The 22,281-nt window shown below is 45.2% G+C and overlaps 1 protein-coding gene across 3 annotated transcripts; it reads right to left on the reverse strand.

The window, feature by feature from the left end:
• Window positions 1-5,123: 5,123 nt before the first annotated feature.
• Window positions 5,124-19,851, reverse strand: LOC142783735 (uncharacterized). 3 transcript variants are annotated; one of them, XM_075882316.1, is made up of 4 exons: window positions 19,525-19,851; window positions 11,271-11,325; window positions 9,022-9,110; window positions 5,124-5,626 (listed from the first exon to the last, which is right to left on the reverse strand). In XM_075882316.1, the coding sequence occupies exons 1-4, from the start codon at window positions 19,669-19,671 to the stop codon at window positions 5,348-5,350; spliced, it is 570 nt and encodes a 189-aa protein (XP_075738431.1). In that variant the 5' UTR covers window positions 19,672-19,851; the 3' UTR covers window positions 5,124-5,347. The 3 variants fall into 3 exon arrangements, with proteins under 3 accessions (XP_075738431.1, XP_075738433.1, XP_075738432.1); XM_075882318.1 differs by having other exon boundaries at window positions 11,271-11,333; window positions 19,525-19,656; XM_075882317.1 differs by lacking the exon at window positions 5,124-5,626 and adding an exon at window positions 5,646-5,883.
• Between the last annotated feature and the right edge of the window lie 2,430 nt (window positions 19,852-22,281).

Genomic DNA, 22,281 nt, shown 5'->3' on the forward strand with positions numbered 1-22,281 from the left:
CACGCGCATACTCGTTTTGGAATGCGCACGCGCATGCTCGTTTTGGAATGCGAAGCGCATATTCGTTTTTGAATGCACACAGGCGTACTCGTTTCGGAATAGGCACGCGCATACTCGTTTTTGACTGCGCACGTGTATACTCGTTTTCGAATAGGCACGCGCATACTCGTTTTTGAATGCACACGCGCATACTCGTTTTTGAATGCACACGCGCATACTCGTTTCGAAATAGGCACGCGCATACTCGTTTGGGAAGGCGCACGCGCATACTCGTTTTTGAATAGGCATGCGCGTACTCGTTTTTGAATGCGCACGCGCATACTTGTTTTTGAATGCACACGCGCATACTCGTTTTGGAATAGGCACGCGCATACTCGGTTTTGAATGCACACGCCCATACTCGTTTTTGAATGCACACGCGCATACTCGTTTCGGAATACGCACGCGCATACTCGTTTTGGAATGCGCACGCGCATGCTCGTTTTGGAATGCGAAGCGCATACTCGTTTTTGAATGCGCACGCGCGTACTCGTTTTTTAATTCGCACGCGCATACTCCTTTCGGAATAGGCACGCGCGTACTCGTTTTTGAATGCGCACGCGCATACGCGTTTTTGAACATGCACACGCGTACTCGTTTTTTAATGCGCACGCGTATACTCGTTTTGAATGCGCACGCGCATACTAGTTTTCGAATAGGCACGCGCATACTCGTTTTTGAATGCGCACAAGCATACTCGTTTTTGAATGCACACGCGCATACTCGTTTCGGAATACGCACGCGCATACTCGTTTTGGAAGGCGCACGCGCATACTCGTTTTTGACTGCGCACGTGTATACTCGTTTCGGAATGCGCACGCGCATGCTCGTTTTTGAATAGGCACGCGCGTACTCGTTTTTGAATGCGCACACGCATACTCGTATTTGAATGCACACGCGCATACTCGTTTTGAAATAGGCACGTGCATACTCGTTTTTCAATGCGCACGCGCATACGCGTTTTTGAACAGGCACACGCATACTCGTTTTTGAATGCGCACGCGTATAAGCATTTGAATGCGCACGCGCATACTCGTTTTTGAATAGGCATGCGCGTACTCGTTTTTGAATGCGCACGCATATACTCGTTTTGGAATGCGCACGCGCATACTCGTTTTGGAATAGGCACGTGCGTACTCGTTTTTGAATGCGAACGCGCATACGCGTTTTGGAATGCGCACGCGCATACTCGTTTCGAAATGCGCACGCGCATATTCATTTTGGAATAGGCACGTGCGTGCTCGTTTTTGAAAGCGAACGCGCATACGCGTTTTTGAACATGCACACACGTACTTTGTTATGAATGCGCACGGGTATATTCGTTTTGAATGCACACGCGCATACTCGTTTTTGAATAGGCACGCGCATACTCGTTTTTGACTGCGCACGTGTATACTCGTTTCGGAATGCGCATGCGCATGCTCATTTTTGAGTAGGCACGCGCGTACTCGTTTTTGATTGCGCACGCGTACACTCGTTTTGAATGCGCACGCGTATACTCGTTTTTGAATGCACACGCGCATACTCGTTTTCAAATAGGCACGCGCATACTCGTTTTTGAATGCACACACGCATACTCGTTTTTTGAATGCACACGCGCATACTAGTTTCGAAATGGGCACGCGAATACTCGTTTGGGAAGGCGCACGCGGATACTCGTTTTTGAATAGGCATGCGCGTACTCGTTTTTGAATGCGCACGCGCATACTTGTTTTTGAATGCACACGCGCATACTCGTTTTGGAATAGGCACGCGCATACTCGTTTTTGAATACGCACACGTATACTCGTATTTGATTGCGCACGCGCATACTCGTTTTGCAATAGGCACGTGCATACTCGTTTTTGAATGCACACGCGCATACTCGTTTTTGAATAGGCACGCGCGTACTCGTTTTTGAATGCGCACGCGCAAACTCGTTTTGAATGCACACGCGCATACTCGTTTTGGAATAGGCACGCACTTACTCGTTTTTGAATGCGCACACGCATACTCGTAATAGAATGCACACGCGCGTACTCGTTTTGAAATAGGCACGTGCATACTCGTTTTTGAATGCGCACACACATACTCGTATTTGAATGCACACGCGCATACTCGTTTTGAAATAGGCACGTGCATACTCGTTTTTGAATGCGCACGCGCAGACGCGTTTTTGAACAGGCACACGCGTACTCGTTTTTGAATGCGCACGCGCATACTCGTTTTTGAATAGGCACGCGCGTACTCGTTTTTGAATGCGCACGCGCAAACTCGTTTTGAATGCACACGCGCATACTCGTTTTGGAATAGGCACGCACTTACTCGTTTTTGAATGCGCACACGCATACTCGTAATAGAATGCACACGCGCGTACTCGTTTTGAAATAGGCACGTGCATACTCGTTTTTGAATGCGCACACACATACTCGTATTTGAATGCACACGCGCATACTCGTTTTGAAATAGGCACGTGCATACTCGTTTTTGAATGCGCACGCGCAGACGCGTTTTTGAACAGGCACACGCGTACTCGTTTTTGAATGCGCACGCGTATAAGCATTTGAATGCGCACGCGCATACTCGGTTTTGGACGCACACGCCCATACTCGTTTTTGAATGCACACGCGCATACTCGTTTCGGAATACGCACGCGCATACTCGTTTTGGAATGCGCACGCGCATGCTCGTTTTGGAATGCGAAGCGCATACTCGTTTTTGAATGCACACACGCGTACTCGTTTTGGAATAGGCACGCGCATACTCGTTTTTTGACTGCGCACGTGTATACTCGTTTTCGAATAGGCACGCGCATTCTCGTTTTTGAATGCACACGCGCATACTCGTTTTTGAATGCACACGCGCATACTCGTTTCGAAATAGGCACGCGCATACTCGTTTGGGAAGGCGAACGCGCATACTCGTTTTTGAATAGGCATGCGCGTACTCGTTTTTGAATGCGCACGCGCGTACTCAATTTTTAATTCGCACGCGCATACTCCTTTCGGAATAGGGACGCGCGTACTCGTTTTTGAATGCGCACGCGCATACGCGTTTTTGAACATGCACACGCGTACTCGTTTTTTAATGCGCACGCGTATACTCGTTTTGAATGCGCCCGCGCATACTAGTTTTCGAATAGGCACGCGCATACTCGTTTTTGATTGCGCACAAGCATACTCGTTTTTGAATGCACACGCGCATACTCGTTTCGGAATACGCACGCGCATACTCGTTTTGGAAGGCGCACGCGCTTACTCGTTTTTGAATAGGCACGCGCGTACTCGTTTTTGAACGCGAACGCGCATACGCGTTTTTGAACATGCACAAGCGTACTCGTTTTTGAATGCACACGCGTATACTGGTTTTGAATGCACACGCGCATACTCGTTTTTGAATAGGCATGCGCGTACTCGTTTTTGAATGCGCACGCATATACTCGTTTCGGAATGCGCACGCGCATACTCGTTTTCGAATAGGCACGCGCATACTCGTTTTTGAATGCGCACACGCATACTCGTTTTTGAATGCACACGCGCATACTCGTTTTGGAATACGCATGCGACTACTCGTTTTTGAATAGGCACGCGCGTACTCGTTTTTGAACGCGAACGCGCATACGCGTTTTTGAACACGCACACGCGTACTCGTTTTTGAATGCGCACGCGTATACTCGTTTTGAATGCACACGCGCATACTCGTTTTTGAACGCGCACACGCATACTCGTTTTTGAATGCACACGCGCATACTCGTTTTGGAGTAGGCACGCGCGTACTCATTTTGGATTGCGCACGCGCATACTCGTTTTTGAATGCACACGCGCATACTCGTTTTCGAATAGGCACGCGCATACTCGTTTTTGAATGCACACGCGCATACTCGTTTTGAAATAGGCACGCGCATACTGGTTTGGAAGGCGCACGCGCATACTCGTTTTTGAATAGGCATGCGCGTACTCGTTTTTGAAGGCGCACGCGCATACTTGGTTTTGAATGCACACGCGCATACTCGTTTTGAAATAGGCACGCGCATAGTCGTTTTTGAATGCACACACGCATACTCATTTTGCAAAAGCACGTGCATACTCGTTTTTGAATGCGCACGCGCATACGCGTTTTTGAACAGGCACACGCGTACTCGTTTTTGAACGCGCACATGCATACTCGTTTTTGAATGCACACGCGCATACTCGTTTTGGAATGCGCACGCGTATACTCGTTTTTGAATAGGCACGCGCGTACTCGTTTTTGAATGCACACGCGCATACTCGTTTTCGAATAGGCACGCGCGTACTCGTGTTTGAATGCGCACACGCATACTCGTTTTTGAATGCACACGCGCATACTCGTTTCAGAATAGGCACGCGCATACTCGTTTCGGAATGCGCACGCGCATACTCCCCAGGCAGCACGCCGCCGTTGGACCAATCTTGGACCAACATCGGCTAACATCGGCACCGACGTCGGGCCGACATCGGAAGTGCAACTTCTTCCAATGTCGGGCCGACGTTCAAGCCAATGATGGGCCGACGTTTTGCCGACGTTTTAGCCAGTATGCAACCAACATTGGGCCGACGAAGGCCCATCGTATTGCCGACAAAGCTGCCAATGTTCGGCCAACATTGGGCCATATTTCAGCCAATCACATGCCATTTTTACGCCGATGTTTGCTGCACGACGAATATTGGCTACGGATGTACGACCGACATTGGACCAATCCAGGGCCACATTGCAGCCAATCAAATGCCGTTATTACACCGATGTTTCCTGCACGACGAATATTGGCTACTGATTGGCTTGCCATTATGTAACCATTATTAGTAGGGAATTTTTCTTACCGGAAGATTTAAACAATATGCCTCGATGACCCGCTCTTGTAGCTTTGCAGCCCTGTATACTTGGGGCAACAGAAAATTGAATGCTGAGAACTGAAAGCAGTTAATCGATCCATTTCATCTTTTATACCTCATTCCCTTTGCTAACACTAGAAGTGTAGTTTATTTTTTTTACCAATTTATCTTTTGCAATAGCGAGTGCTTTATTTGGTACTGGTATTTGGTACAGCAGATCGAAAAAAGTCGTTAAGAAGTAAATGTTGAAAGCGTATGTCCCCCACTTGCAATCCCCACATATGTCCTCCACATGGTAATTGAGAATATTCATAGTTTAGAGCATTTTTTTGTAACTAAAACATGGTGATGGTGCTTCCGAATCAGCATAAGCTAGCCGAACAGTGCACCACCGACAGTCTGCAGACTATTTATTCTTTGTTTTTTTTATTTATTTGGTACAACAAAAAATGTATACATTGAAAAATATATATACACAACTAAAAAAGGCCCGCTCTACTGCAGGTCAGGTTGCGTTGGGGGCACAATGACAGTGGTGCTGTCAAGGCCCTGGCTGCTGTGGCTGGGTTGGAAGCCAGCTGCCGCGAGCAGCCGATAATCTGCACTCTGAGAGTGGGGATCATCGGGCTGCTCCGCAACAAATGCTTCTCTGAAGCGCCGCTTCCTGCGCCCACAGCGATCACCAGACCCTGGCAGCCACCTCTTAATAAAGTTGAGGGCCTCCGCCTGGTCGCACCCTGCTTTTTGGCAGATGACATCTGCATACAAGAACAGAAATACCATAGTACACATGAAGCACTGCAGTACAGACAATACACAAGGGTACACACACATAAAACAATGAACAAGTCTAACCTGTCACTAATATACAGAGCCTCCGGTTCACAAAGGCCCTTTTCCCTTTTCTGCCATGAAGGCTGTACAGCACTTTCACGTCATGTGCCAATACAGCCTTCATGGCATTCACACCAATTTCTCGGAGGCCACGTCCCCCAATCTGCAGGAGGTGCTTGCGCTGTAAAAAAATGCAAGCATAGATGGGGTAAACGCAACAGCACATCGAAATGTTTTCATGATAAAAATCTGCAAGAACAGGACACTGCAAACAACAACTTGAATTTTTGGGCACCACACCATTTCATTGTTTTTTTACGCTAACTTCAACTCACTTGACCTAAAATGGTTTCCACATCAGCCCTCTCACACTCAGTGTGAGAACCTTTCAAAGTCCTTCTCTGAATGCAGTTTCGCTGTTATGAAATCAAATACAACACTGTTATAACCCTTAATAAATATTGATTCTAGCTATGAAATAGTATAATTACTTTGTACAGTGCTCAAATTCCAATACACGTTTCTTCGAGGTTACAATGTCTTTGCCTGAATGTTGACCAGGAGTAGCTTCTACAGGTGAAAAACGATAAAATATGTGGAATTCAAAAAGAAGCTTGGACATGTTTTTAATCAATGCATTGTAAGCAGAGCACAACAAGATAAATGAACATGATCAAGGCGTACTAAGAGGCAACCTTAGAGCGACCAAATCTTGGTCATAGATGAAACTGATAGAAAAATAAAGGGTCGCACTAGATGGTCGCACCATTTGCTGTTTATATTTTTCTGTGATAGCCAACAAAGAGGCATGTCGCTATAGAAATCTCATCACGATAAACAAAGGTGCATTTTTCTTCACACTGCGAAATTGGGTGCATGTTAGATTTTTAAAAAAGTAAGAAATCGGCTAACACAAGGCAGGGTGAACTGTAGCTCAAAGTAGAGAGAGCCGCAGCGGACACGAAATAGGGTGATAAATGAACAAAATTACTGAATGTCTGTTTTAAGCAGGCTACTGCTAGTCACTGCGCATCAAACACACGATGCCGCCTACATCGTCTGCTAGCTTAGGACAGTTCACTCGGACTTCACAGACTATAGTAAATACAGTCGAATCTCATTAATTCCAACACACTTAATTCGAACTGACGCTGTGGTCCTATCAAAGCTATACCGCGTTCCGAAAATGCTCTCAGCACCCCGCCCCATCCTGCGGTGGCACTTCAGACACCTCATCGCTGTGCTTGAAGAAGAAAATGAAGAAAAGGAAAGAAAAGACTGCGGTGGAATGTTTGCCAAATGCCAATCTGCGACATTCCTGTGCCCCGATTCGGCTTTTTCCGTCCCTGCCACGTAGAGACCCTTCTCCTCTTAACACTGCGCATGAAGAGAAAGAGGGGAAAAAAAGCTGTCGCAGAGAGTTGGCTCTCTCATGCCGATCTGCAACGCGCCGGTGTCACGCTTCCCTGTTTTTCGTTCCTGCTATGTAGAGACTCTTCTCCTTTCAACACCACGCATGAAGAGAGAAAAAAAAAAAGCTGCCGCGGAGTGTTTCTCTCTCGAATGCCGATCTGCTTTTCTCGAGGTGGAGACGCTCCTCCATTGTCATCATGTGCTGGCCACGCTCCGGCTGCAGCGCAGATGGTAACAGTGGAAACACAGTTGTCTTCGAAGAGTGTCAGCACTGGACATTGCCGCGCGCAACTTCTTTTGCCAGGAGAATACTGAAGCCAAGTACAAATGCTTTGCAAACTGCACGCAAAACTTGTTGACTCGTTGCAAGGCCAACGTGTACAGACATGTATTGACTACTTTAATTAATGACGGATGTCCTGTAATTTGTGAATAAAACTTCTCCATGCACATGCATCACTGCATGGTGAGCCCTCTGCTCGTTTACCGTATTTACTCTATTCTACCGCACCCTCAATTGTAACGCGCGCCCGGTTTCCACAAAAAAAAAAAACTAAGACATCGGTTGCAATGCGCACCCTTTTTTCTCGTTGGCCCGCTTGATCACACCACTCGCGAAAACGACTCTTTTTGAGAGCGTCTTCTGTTTAAATATGAAGTACGGAAAAGCTTATGTCTATCTGACGTGCAACAGAGCATTGCTGTCACTCTAGTTTTACCGTGGCCCGATGTCAGCACACAAACGTGCTTCGCCCCCTTCTCCTAGACGTTTGTGGTGCCAGGCATGTCGAAGTAAAGAGGCGTGTGATCGGCAGTCCCGATTTGCCCAAGCAGGTAGCCGTTGTTGTGCCGCAAGTTTAGGAGGAACCTCTGAAGACTCTGAAGCTTTTCTTCGTACTCCTCCGGCAACTTCCGGCATATGCCTGTTCGCCTTTTCTCTTCATAAAGTTCGTTAGCCAGCACCTGCTCGCTTTAAAATGGCTCTGCATTAGCCCTTTTTATAAGGCTAACTGCATAGCCTGCACTTGGAGCAGTTCTGTCGTCACGGGCCGCTGTGCCGCTCACTGCTTAATCACATACTCGCCGAGCAGCTCTTCAATTTGTGGAAACCGACCCTGCTGTGGTCCACTGAAGCCTTTATGTGAATCTTTGCTGTCGACAATATTCTGCTTTTGTTTCCGCCAGTCCCGCACGCACGTTTCGGGAACTCCGAATGACCGCGATGCGGCCCGATTTCTGTCCGTTCCGGCACACGCGACGACTTTTCTTTTAGAAGCAGCATTGTGGTGCACTCGTCGAGTTTTTGGAGTCGGCCCTACCATGCCATCGATGCTAATGTACTACAAGATGACGAACTCCTCAGCACACGTATGAAGTGCCGCGCATGGGAAACACATAGGCAGAAATGACCGACGCGCCATGCCGACGCACGTAGGGGGCGGCCATTTTGTAAGTGGCGATGGCAATAGAATGACCATATTCATTTTTTTTCGTACTCGATTCTAACGCACATGCGATTTATGAACTCTCTTAACCGGAAAAAAGGTGCGTGTTCGATTCAAGTAATCACGGTAACTTTCATTATTTTGAACTTCTTTTAATTTGAACAAATTTTCTGGTCTCTTTGAGTACGAATTATTCATATGCGACTGTAGTACAGTGGCTCATGAGATAACCTGACTAGTTTGTTTCCCGAAACACAGTATCTTAAAGCAGTACTAAATTTCTGCATGTTACATAGGCATATTAAAAATCAAGAAACATACACCAAAGCCGCAGCCACAGCTTTACTCTGCACAGCTGCCTCTGCTGCCTGCACTTCTCCAATTTTACCAGCAGGCAGCCGGGGAAGGTCAGAGGGGCGCTGTGCTGGCTGGGTATGCTGAGGCACGGACAAGAGCCGTACCTTGTGCTTCAGCTGTCGCACCTCCTGCAGAACCTCTCTTTGTTGCTGCCGGATGCCAAGTTGGATCCGCAGGATCTGTAGCAATAGAGCTGAAACATACAAGAGTACATACCATATTTACTCGCACAATTTGCATCCTCACATAATTTGCTCACCAGTATAATTAGCCAGCCTGCTTTACTACAAGAAACTTTTTGCTCGCATACTTTGCCCTCCCCAACCAGCCCGAGCCACCTTGCCAGCACACACACAAACACATTTGACTTCATGATGCTCTGGTCAGGCACATCTCTTGTCGAGCAGGCGAGTGCAGTCTTACACAAAATGGACTGAGTGCAAGGTCCCTTCTTCCATGAACTTTTAACTTTTATGCTTTCCCTAGAATATCGAACTTGAAAACTGAAACCTGTTTATGTGTAGTGCGAAATGCCTAAAGGTTTGCCTCCTATCTTCCCACCTCTTCCACGGCAAGAATGTATTTCCGAGACACAGCACAGATGTTGAACGCGTGCAAGGACCTGTCACATCAACTAGATGAGGCAGGTTTTCGCACTCATTTTTGTTTTTTTTTTCGGTTTCACCATCTGGCCATTGCGTTTTTACCGTTCCTTGTGATAGGCTACAATAATTATATACGAGGCAGATTGCTGTTATAAAGCTTACCGAAGAAAACTGAAACCGTGCTACCGCTAAGCACATCAGCGTGGAGTTCTTCGACATGCAACATTCAGTATGGGAGCCAGCAAAAGAGTGCGTTGAATAAGACTTAGCATAGAAGCTTGGGTGTGTTGGTTAGATATCGGAGCGAACGCAACGCAATAGAAGACTGGGACAAGGAATGGACACACACACACATGAAGGGCGTCACACACAGCACTGTGTTAGCATCGCGCTTCCTTGTCTGCATCTTACTTTACGTTGGGTTCCCGACAATTATTGGAGAGTACTTATGTTCTCTGGTATAACCCTGTCGTGGGAACTGGTTTTTGTGAGCACTGTTCAAAAGAACTTCAAGAAAATGGGGGCATTTGAACAGGCTTAGCAAACAAATGACAATCCGCTTTGAGACAGCTGTGACAGCGCCTGCAACATATATTCCCAGTTGAGCTTTTGGGCCAGCGATTCCTACTAGCTTCGCACATGACCGGATTGACAAAAAAAGTACACATAATACGCGAGTATATACCGCATTTGACTCTGTAGCTTTGATGAACCAGGCAGATACACAAATTTATCCAAAACTCCATTGATTCTGTTGCAAAATTATTCAACAAACAAATTGCGATGTTATCCATGTTACTATACGATTGTGGCACTTTACCATTGCAGCTTTCCAGGAGGCACACATAGTGCAGCGTTAGTTCACCACTCGCAGTTAATTGTATGCAGTAGGTTGCTCACAGCAACTGACTGCATGCAATGGTGAACATCTTGCATGCTTGCACCGCTGTTTCAGCATGCTGGCTGCTTCCCATACGGCTATCAATTGATGTTCACAAAATTGGGAAGATGAAGAAAGACTACACAGTGCCCTCTGGCCACCCTATACTCCAAACCTCCAGCCAACAAACAAACAAAAGAAACAGAAGTATGCAAATGAATATTATTCCTAATGCAGCTGGAATGGAGTGTAGTTTTCACCAATTCTGTGTGTTAAGTCAATATGGAGTGAGTTAACTCCATAAAGTAGCTTTTCTCATAACAGTGTTCACTCTATTGTAACACAAGGAGTGACTTCATAGCATCTAGAGAGAAAAATAGAATCTTCAGTATTTGATAGAAATGTGAGGCTCTACCTTAATACAACAATAATCTGGAAAAAGAACTCATTACATTCGAAAAAAAAGGTAGCACAGTTGATCCCCTTTACAAGAGACACTGATGTAAAAGACAAACGGGAATAAGAGGCACCAGTGTGCAGGCTGACATTTGGCCCATCATGCATCAGGCACTCCGTAGATGCGCCTGTGCAGCCGGTAGCCTTGCAGTCAAGCATGCTGAGCAAGACTGTTGACCACTGTACAATGACACATTGCCACAAAATTTCAAAACTTCATTTCACAGACTTCTGCAAGCTTCTTACACTCTTGCATAATTTTTGCACAAGCTTCTCTCATTCTTGCGTGATTTTCGTCAGAACATATAAGTGTTGGAAGTTGTATGTCCCCAAAAACTTGCACAATACAAATAGCATACAATAAAGTCTATCACTTAATACGTGCATAGTGTAACAATGAAAGGAAACTCACGCATGGTTTGCTCCGAGCCTTCCCCGTGCGGTGCCTCCTTGAGCCTTGGAAAGCACTGTACAGCTAGAGCAAAGTAGCATCAATCCAGTGTTAATGGCAGGTTAACAAGACGACAAAACTAACCCCCATATTCATAAACGCTCCCCGACTCGACTTTCACCCTTCACTTGACAGAGTTGAGCACTTTGCCGCTGCTCGTTTGAAAGCGACGCTGCGCTACTTGAGAATCACAGCAGATTATTGCTGACATGCAGCAATTTTCTCTGCTTAGAGACGGCGCTCCCATCAGCCATCTCAAGTGAAGGTGAAGCATTGAGTGGAGGGACGTTCTAGAATACGGGGGTAAGATTGGTTGCAAGATCACTACAATAGACATACTTAATTTTTACACTTCATCTATATTGTACAGCTACACACATTCTGCATCCTTATAATGCAACATATACATACAGGCTTATAAAGTAAACACTGTAGGCTGCTCAAATAACACCTACACAAAAAAATTACCCAAAAGTGGCCATGCGCAAAGTACTTTTATTTGAAACTCACAAAACTTTTGCGGTGATGGAGAATAAATAAGACAGGTTACGCTTGGAGGCACATAAGACCTTCGCAGCTTTCATTAAGTACAAAAAACAATATGGTATGTGTGTGTGTATGTACGCATGAAGCTTCAGCCTTTACATACGGTTTCTTGAAAGAATCGACTATGAATTTTAATGCACCTGTGTCCTTCAGCGCAATTGAAAGCCTGCTGATCAGTGTGTGCAATTGTGGAATAGTTACATGGAAAATAACGTGAATCACCTAAAATCAAATTTTTCTAGCTAGGAAACATGCAGCTGTGTATACACAACACATGCTGCAAACAGTGGGAGGTGACCACAAGAGTGATTTGAGTGTAAGTGGCAGTATTCCGCATTCATGCACCCCGCCATTTTCAACTGTTGCCCAAAAGCAGCACCACTTCAGCGTGCTACTTTTTTTTACATCATAAACAGCACGGAATACAGTGAGAATGAAAACAACATATGCAATTAAATTTTGAGCACTATTTATGGTGCGCATGATTGATTGATATGTGGGGTTTAACGTCCCAAAACCACTATATGATTATGATACACGCCGTAGTGGAGGGCTCCGGAAATTTAGACAATTTGGGGTTCTTTAACGTGCACCTAAATCTGAGCACACGGGCCTACTACATTCCCGCCTCCATCGGAAATGCAGCCGCTGCAGCCGGGATTCGAACCCGCGCCCTGCGGGTCAGCAGCCGAGTACCTTAGCCACTAGACCACCGCGGTGGGAATGGTGCGCATGGAAAAAAAAAGGGCCTTTGTACAACGACGAATGCATAATTTGCCTTCACGGACTTTCTGTTAGGCTGCACCACATACAGATTTTTTGTGGCTTTCAAAAGAGATTTGAAAAAAAAATAATAACCGTGTTTACTCTCGTCATGAGCGCACTCACTAAGTCACCCTCATTTCAGTCGCCAAAATTTTGAATTTTTTTTCTTCCAGATATTAAACACACACCTTACGTTCATCCGCTGAAGTCCCACGGGCTCCCCTTCCCTTGCCGCCTTCGCTCGCTGCCACGTGCCATTTTATTTTTGTTTCTATTTGTTCACGGAACGTCCCCTGTGTTTTTTAATTATCTCTTGTAACATATGTGGCATTATCTTGTTCCCGAGGTGCCACAGGTGCTCTGCTATGTAGATGCACCATTAAACTAGTATTTTTGATCAACTGTGCATTTCTGATGTTTACCTTGCAAGTACGTAAAACTGGCATGCTTCTTGATCTACGATACACATGTGGCTTGTCTCACTTCGAAGTAAAAGTTAGCATACAATGGTGTAAATGCTTAGAATTTGAAATATTGAGGCAGCAGCACACCGGAGATGATCATATGGTAAAGAAACAAGTGCTGCCTTATTACTGGCAAGTTGTCACTTATATGTACAAATAAACTTTGCGAGCTAAAAAAAGTACAAAAGCACAGCGAGGCTATGATGTGGTTCAACCTGTGGATTCGCTTCATTTATCACGCCATATGATGAAGCTTCCTTTGGTAAAACTGCTCAGATAAGAAAAAAAGTTTGCTGTCCAATACAGCAACTATACAAAGGGTGCACGTGCATCTCGCAGCGCCTTTTCGTCACTTCCGAAATGCGCCACCAACATGCCCGGGCACCAACCAAATCTATCGCCTACAACTGCCATGTTGTCTCCTCGTGCTTGCACCCGTTTAGTTTTGCCTCACGATGCAAGTTTGAGAAATTATGAGCTGCTAGTGAGGCAAGTTGATTTAGTAGTCCACGCAGAGGGAGCAGAGCTTAGGGTGTTTCTTCGCTGAAACTTATAACCTGAAATTAAGAACGCACATTCCCATTTTCCTAAAAGTACCAGCGTATTTGGCTGGTGCAGATCAACAAAAGCTACTTGAAGAAACTTTGCAATATTTGCATCTTCAGGTGCAACTTCATTACGGGTAAGTGCCATAGCCAAGTATTTACCTGCAAACAGATATAGCTTACCAAGATACTGTACATACAAACTTGTCCGCAGTTAAAATCATGATGGCGAGGAAGGCGGTTAAAATCGTGATGGCGGGGAAGGCGGTTAAAATCGTGATGACGATCGCGGAGATTTGGTATTGCATTGAAACAAACTATAAAAATTGGGAAACATTATTAGTTCACTTTGAAGTATAGCCGATCGGTTCAAGTTGGGCGTCAAGATTTTTTTTAATTAGTCTATTAATTCTATACACGGTCTCTATCATGTTCAGTGACTCCACTGTACATTAGCGTACAACAAAAGCAAAATACAAAGTGAAAAGTGTGTTAAAGCATACGCGAAAAATAAAGTGATGACTGGCATTACCGCGGCACACACCACGCAAAGTCGCTATCTGCCTTGTATAATATTTTCCTCGACTATTTCCACAAATTGCAATCAAAGAGGCTCAAAGCTCAACATCATCATCATCATCATCATCATCATCAGCCTGACTACGTCCACTGCAGGACAAAGGCCTCTCCCATGTTCCGCCAGTTAACCCGGTCCTGTGCTTGCTGCTTCCAATTTATACCCGCAAACTTCTTAATCTCATCTGCCCACCTAACCTTCTGTCTCCCCCTAACCCGCTTCCCTTCTCTGGGAATCCAGTCAGTTACCCTTAATGACCAGCGGTTATCCTGTCTACGCGCTACATGCCCTGCCCATGTCCATTTCTTCTTCTTGATTTCAGCTATGATATCCTTAACCCCCGTTTGTTCCCTAATCCACTCTGCTCTCTTCTTGTCTCTTAAGGTTACACCTACCATTTTTCTTTCCATTGCTCGCTGCGTCGTCCTCAATTTAAGCTGAACCCTCTTTGTAAGTCTCCAGGTTTCTGCTCCGTAGCTAAGTACCGGCAAGATACAGCTGTTATATACCTTCCTCTTGAGGGATAGTGGCAATCTACCTGTCATAATTTGAGAGTGCTTGCCGAATGTGCTCCACCCCATTCTTATTCTTCTAGTTACTTCAATCTCGTGGTTCGGCTCTGCGGTTATTACCTGCCCTAAGTAGACATAGTCTTTTACAACTTCAAGTGCACTATTACCTATCTCGAAGCGCTGCTCTTTGCCGAGGTTGTTGTACATTACTTTCGTTTTCTGCAGATTAATTTTAAGACCCACTTTTCTGCTCTCCTTGTCTAACTCCTTAATCATGAGTTGCAATTCGTCCCCCGAGTTACTCAGCAATGCAATGTCATCGGCGAAGCGCAGGTTACTAAGGTATTCTCCATTGACTCTTATCCCTAACTGTTCCCATTCTAGGCTTCTGAAAACCTCCTGTAAGCACGCGGTAAACAGCAGTGGGGAAATTGTGTCCCCCTGCCTTACACCCTTCTTGATTGGTATTCTGTTGCTTTCTCTATGAAGCACTATGGTAGCAGTTGATCCCCTGTAGATTTCTTCCAGAATGTTTATATATACTTCATCTACGCCCTGATTCCGCAGTGTTTGCATGACGGCTGATATTTCTACTGAATCAAACGCCTTCTCGTAATCTATGAAGGCTATGTATAGTGGTTGGTTATACTCTGAGCATTTCTCTATTACCTGATTGATAGTATGAATGTGGTCAATTGTTGAGTAGCCTGTTCGAAATCCTGCTTGTTCCTTTGGTTGATTGAATTCTAATGTTTTCTTTACTCTGTTAGCAATTACCTTTGTAAATAGCTTGTATACTACAGAGAGCAAGCTGATCGGCCTGTAATTCTTCAAGTCCTTGTCATCTCCTTTCTTATGTATTAAGATGATGTTAGCGTTCTTCCAAGACTCTGGTACTCTTCCCGCCAGGAGACACCTCGTAAACAGGGTGGCTAGTTTTTCTAACACAATCTGTCCTCCATCTTTCAGCAGATCTGATGTTACCTGATCATCACCAGCAGCTTTGCCCCTTTGCATGCTCTCCAAAGCTTTTCTGACTTCTTCTATCATTACTGGTGGGGTGTAATCTGGGTTACTGCTAGTTCTTATAGTATTAAGGTCGTGGTTGTCTCGGCTACTGTACAGATCCCTGTAAAACTCCTCCGCTATCTTAACTATCCTATCCATATTGGTAGTTATTTTGCCTTCTTTGTCCCTTAGTGCATACATCCGACTTTTGCCTATCCCAAGTTTCCTCTTCAATGCTTTGACACTTCCTCCGTTTTTCAGAGCGTGTTCAATTCTCTCCATGTTATACCTTCTTACATCGCATACTTTACGTCTATTAATCAACTTCGAAAGCTCTGCCAGTTCTATTTTGTCTGTTGTACTTGACACTTTCATGATTTGACGCTTCTTAATTAGGTTCTTCGTTTCCTGTGAAAGCTTGCCAGTGTCCTGTCTAACTACCCTGCCTCCAACTTCCACTGCACACTCCATAATGATACTCGTCAGATTATCATTCATTGTATCTACGCTAAGGTTGGTTTCCTCACTGAGAGCCGAGTACCTGTTCTGCAGTGACACTCTGAATTCCTGTACTTTCCCTCTCAGTGCTAGCTGATTGATTGGCTTCTTGCGTATCAAGTTCTGTCGTTCCTTCTTCAAGTCTAGGCGAATTCGAGACCGTACCATTCTATGGTCACTGCATCGTACCTTGCCAATCACTTCCACATCCTGCACAATTCCAGGGTGTGCACTCATTATAAAGTCTATTTCGTTCTTATTTTCGCCATTAGGGCTCCTCCATGTCCACTTGCGGTTTTCTCGTTTTCGGTAGAAGGTATTCAAAATCCGTAAATTATTGTGTTCTGCAAATTCTACTAGTAGCTCTCCTCTGGCGTTTCTAGTACCGATGCCATAATCTCCTACTGCCTGGTCTCCAGCCTGCTTCTTCCCTACCTTTGCATTAAAGTCGCCCATCACTATAGTATACTGTGTTTTTACCTTACTCATTGCCGATTCCACGTCTTCATAGAAGCTTTCAACTGAAGCGTCATCATGGCTGGATGTAGGCGCGTAAGCCTGTACTACCTTCATCTTGTATCTTTTATTCAGTTTAATTACGATACCTATCACCCTTTCATTAATGCTATAGTATTCCTCTATGTTGCCAGCTATGTTTCTGTGAATGAGGAACCCCACTCCCAGTTCTCTTCTGTCTGCCAAGCCCCTGTAGCAAAGGACGTGCCCATTCTGTAGCACCGTATAGGCCTCATCTGTCCTCCTAACCTCACTGAGCCCTATTATATCCCATTTAACACCCTCTAGCTCCTCGAATAGTACAGCTAGACTTCCCTCACTAGATAAGGTTCTAGCGTTAAACGTTGCCAAGTTCAGGTTCCAATGGCGGCCTGTCCGGATCCAGAGATTCTTAGCACCCTCTGCTGCGTTGCAGATCTGACCGCCGCCGTGGTCAGTTGCTTCGCAGCTGCTGGGGACTGAGGGCCGTGAGTTATTTGACGTAATCATGTGGGAGGTAGTGGCCAGATACTGCACCAGGGTGGCCAATCCTTCTCTGGTGAGGGAGTGCGTTCTCGGCGGTGTTTGCCGGTGAGGCCGCACCCCAGGCCTCTTAATGCAGTTCCATCAACACGCGGATTTTTTTTTTTTTAATCCGGTTGGGAACTGCGCGGTACCGGGATTTGAACCACGGACCTCTTGCATGCGAGGCGGATGCTCTAACCACTACGCCATCGCCGCACCTCAACATCAGCACTGTTTAAAACACTTGGGGGGGGGGGGCATTGCTACTTTGGTGGCGTAGGCCGTGACAATATATTCATAATATTATATCTCTTGTAAACTTGCCTAGCTCTGCACGACTAGTTTTCGATGGGAGCAGCTGCGCTTCGCCCATCCACTTTTAAAATTGCGGCTCGAGAGATATTGAGCTTTCACTTGTTTTTGGGCCAGGCAATTTGTAGTGAAAGCAAGATAATAGGCCCTCATAGGTTGTGGCGGGCAGCCGGCGTACGCCGTGGCTGGTATATGTGTCGCACATCTTGATTATCTGGTCTTGTATCGAGTGAATGAGCGAGGCCTTCCTAATCCAATGAGCTCGTTAAAGTAAGACAACAAAAAACCACAATGCTTCCCCATCGTTCACAGCAACAGATGACAAGCCCCCAACAAACCGCACTGCAGCACGTGAACTGCCGTAGGTACCCAGGGAGTTACCCGGGCATGGCGGGAGAGGGCGACAACGGCAGAAGTGACATCACAAGAACACTATGTATAAAGGGGACATTTAAAGACTTTTTCCCATTTTTAAACTTCGTGCACTGTTCTGTCACAATTTATAGCTCAGAATAGTTGTATTTTGAAAACGGCACTAATTCATAAGCCCAATGGTTCAAGGATGGGTGCATTTAGGGGGCCCATTCTACGTTTTACTTATGCCCTTCAAGAACTTGCTTACAGGGCCAAAGTCCTGTTTCAGAAAGAACACGCTAGTGCGTGGCCAGCAGTCCGTCAAGCATTAGTGCTGGTGAGATTTGGAAATGCAGCGCATGAGCATCCTCATCTGCTACTTCTCTGCTCATGCTCTCGGGGCTTACTTGCGAGGCACGGTCCTTCGCACTTTTCATTTTCACACTGTAAATCAACTGATACCAACTCTGCCTTCCATTATTTAATAAACCAATATTTCATGGTCACGAGGACGAGCTTAAAATGTTTGCTACATCAGACCTGAACAGCATTTTGAGTCATCGAAACTTGCTAGTTGCAGCGAGCATTATGCGAAAAATATCATGTGCTTTACGGTGACAACTTGCAAAACACTACAGCAACGATTAAAATCATGCATTTTTTGTGCTCACAAGAAATCCCTGAAGCAGGAGGCACTGGGCTAGATAAATTGCGCAGCTAAAATACGGATGCGCTTTCCAATGCTGTCATGCGCACAGGCGGAGAAATGGCAGACAAAACTGGGCACACCCCGATTCTATGCGCATGCGTCCCATTTACAAGCCTCGCTGCCAGTTAGCACCACATGGCTCACTGTCCATGAGCTCGCTTGTTTCCTGTAACAGTGGACCATACGGTACACCTATTTAAAAACGAGGATAGAATGTATATAATGCAGCATCTGATGAAGCCATGACGATGTGTTGCTGATGAAATCTGGAACTCTAGTTAGTACCCTTATTGTTAACCAGCCGACCGACTAGCAAAAAGATTTGCGACTGAAATGATGGCATCTACACCTGCCCTTAAAGGGACACTGAACAAAGTTTTTGCCGCCGAGATTTTCAGCCAAAGCAAAAGATTGGGCCATGAAATTCATAGACAATAATAATTTCAAGCAGAAACTACGAAAACATACTGAATTTAATGAGCCTTTTACAAAATGCCGCGTCTAGCTCTTAGACACGGCGTTTTCTAAAAGGTCGCGACATTTATTTTTCAAGTTTTTTTTGTTATTCAAGACAAATCTACAGTGCATTGTTCACAGAAAACAAAATTGCCTCGGTAAGATTTCTTTGCGAGCAGCTTACTAATTTTAAGGCAGGCGCGTTGATTCGTGAACTGAAGGACGCGAGTGATCGATGTTGCCTGCTAGTGGCTAGGCGACAAAGGCTTTACCTCATGTCCTGGTGTAGCTAAGTCACGCAAATGAAGCAGAAAATGTGCATTATCATTTATTTAACCTAAATATCACACGTATGTGACTTATTGCCGGTGACAGGTGATCAGGATGAAGTAGACAAGTTGCAAATCTGAACAAGAATTCACTCGAATGAAAAACCAACCTATACTCACGTGCACGGTAAAGTCGAACACGTCGTCCGTCAATGTTGTCGCTGATGCCCGAAGGAAAAGAGAAGAGGACAAGCGACGGCGTCGTCTCTTTCTATAAAGTCGGCGGAACTGCCAGAACGGCCAACACAAAAGGCATCGGGTTGACATTCCTCCATCTGGGCATCAGTCGCTCCACCCGGGCATGCAGCTGCTACTGGTTCTACTACTACCCTCTTCCCCGTGCCTCTTCCCGACATTGCAGTGTTGCTGCCATACTCGCAAACCTTTTTAAATTAAAGCACGCAATCATGTATTATCGTGCGCCATACTAAACTTAAAAACAGTGCGCCGGTACATGAGACCACGAAGCGCGGTCCACGCCATCACAAGAGCAATTAGAGAAATGAAACAAAGAAAACAAAAATGTATAAAATATTTTGTCTCAATACGATCGGCAATCCAGTTTCCTGCAGCGGCTTTTGGCTCTGTATGAACGGCCAAGCCAGTGCCAAGCCAAGCTTGCGTCCCTGATCAGCTGTTTGTTTCCATCGAGAATTCAACACTGAACTGGCAATGTGTTTAGATGATATTGCTAAAGGGCTTGAAATTGAATACTTCTCTACGTACTACTGCTGTACTTTTCCTCTCTGTTTCCTGATCACAGTGATGAGATTGAGGAGGTTACAATTTAGAAAACAGCAAGTGCAGCTCAAGCATTGCTAGTATCGCTGTTTCGGTAATAAAATATTACAAAGATTTTGCCCCGCGACCTGCTTGCCGTGTTCGAGCACCCAGTAGAGATTTACGGTGCCGCGTTTGAAAGAGTTGAATAAAATTGCAATATTACGAAAGAAAGGCTCTGAAGCAACATCGCATTTCATCAGGCCTACACCTCCCACACCTAGACGATTAAAACTCGTCGATATTATCTTGCAAAGCTGTGTATAATATTTAAAACACATTCTTTAGCCCACGATGAATTGTTCTCTCGTGTGGCTTCTCCATTTGGTACTGTCATGTTAACTTACAAAGGCAACTTTCCATATTTAGTCTCTTTAGATGTTGCAAAAGCTTGACACGTGGTGTGTATGCCATACTGCTAATTCTCCTCGTAACCTGGGTCCGCCTCTTTAAACAGCGTCGCATTTTATTGTTCGCAGTTGTGTTTGTTTTATACTGTAAGCGAGCTGTGCGATTTCATCAATATTCATGAGTGTTCCCTGACTATACAAACACGTGCGTCTTATTTGGTGCGGTGCACGTTTGTATGTAGCAAAAAATGTCATTTCGTCAGCGTGTGTCTGCATACACTTGCATGCCCTGCAGTACGTGTACATAATTAATGCAGTAAGGACTGCAATGCATAGCCTTGCATGGGACATATATTCCATGCACCCTCAGAGAAATGTTGTTTGTTATGAGCCTACTGTTTATCATTACATTTTTTTTCGGTAAAGTTTCATCTCCATATAAAGCAGCTGTATACAGGCATGAGCTTCAGCAGCTTCCTCGTTGTTCCATTTTAAATAAAAACACCAAGCCTACCCGAATCAATGATCTGTTTGCTATCATTACTGTTATGTGTTCTACGATGTACACAAGGACAGTAGTATACAAAAAATAGGGAGGAAATTGAATGCCCTGCCTGCATGGCTGTGCTGTTTCACAAGATCAGGCGCTGCGCTGTGAAGCTTCCTACCGGCCTGCAGAAGTTCAAGGGAGCGTACAATAGCGTGGTTCAAGAGGACTTGTGGGGAATACTAGACACACTGGGTGTAAAAGATGGAGTCACTAATCGTTTAAAGGAAATCTATAAAACTAACAAGGTAGTTAAAAAGTGGGAAAAACAGGTATCCAAGCCCACAGTGGTGAAACGTGGACTTAGGCAGGCGTGCCCACTGTCACCCTTCTTATTCATGATGTACCTACAAGGATTAGAGGCCAAATTAGAGGCAAGGGGACTTGGCTTCAACCTCTCTTTAGTCAAACAAGGAAAGCTCATTGATCAGGCACTACCAGCATTAATCTACGCAGGTGATATAGTGCTAATGGCCGACAACAAAAAAGATTTGCAGAGGTTGATGGACATCTGCGGTAATGAGGGAGATAGGTTAGATTTTAGATTCTGTTAGGAAAAATCAGTAGTCATGATTTTTGATGATAACAAAGGTAGTGAGCTTAGAATACAGGAAGTCACGCTAGAGATAACAGATAAATACAAATATCTGGGCGTATGGATAAGCAATGGGACCGAGTACCTGAGGGAACACGAAATATGCGTGACGACTAAAGATAACAGGAATGCAGCAGTGATGAAAAATAGGGCACTGTGGAATTACAATAGGTATAATGTTGTGAGAGGAATGTGGAAAGGGGTCATGGTTCCTGGGCTGACGTTCGGCAACGCGGTCTTGTGCATGAGGTCAGAAGTTCAAGCAAGATTAGAAATTAGGCAACGTGAAATATGTATAGGCTTGCTTTAGGAGCTCACGGGAATACACCAAACCAGGGAGTACAAGGTAATATGGGATGGACATCATTTGATGGCAGGGAAGCTAGCAGCAAGATAAAATTTGAGAAGCGATTGAGAGAAATGGGGGAGGAGCGTTGGGCTATGAAGGTTTTCAGCTACTTGTACATGAAGAATGTCAATACAAAATGGAGGAAGCGAACCAGGAAATTGACTGGTAAATACTTAGAAAACAGCAGGTGGCCAAACTAGAAAGAACTATCGGTTAAAAAGGAACTGCTGGAAACGGAAACTGACATGTGGAGAAT

The sequence above is a fragment of the Rhipicephalus microplus genome, unplaced genomic scaffold (genome assembly GCF_043290135.1).
Source record: "Rhipicephalus microplus isolate Deutch F79 unplaced genomic scaffold, USDA_Rmic scaffold_12, whole genome shotgun sequence".
NCBI lineage: Eukaryota > Metazoa > Arthropoda > Arachnida > Ixodida > Ixodidae > Rhipicephalus > Rhipicephalus microplus.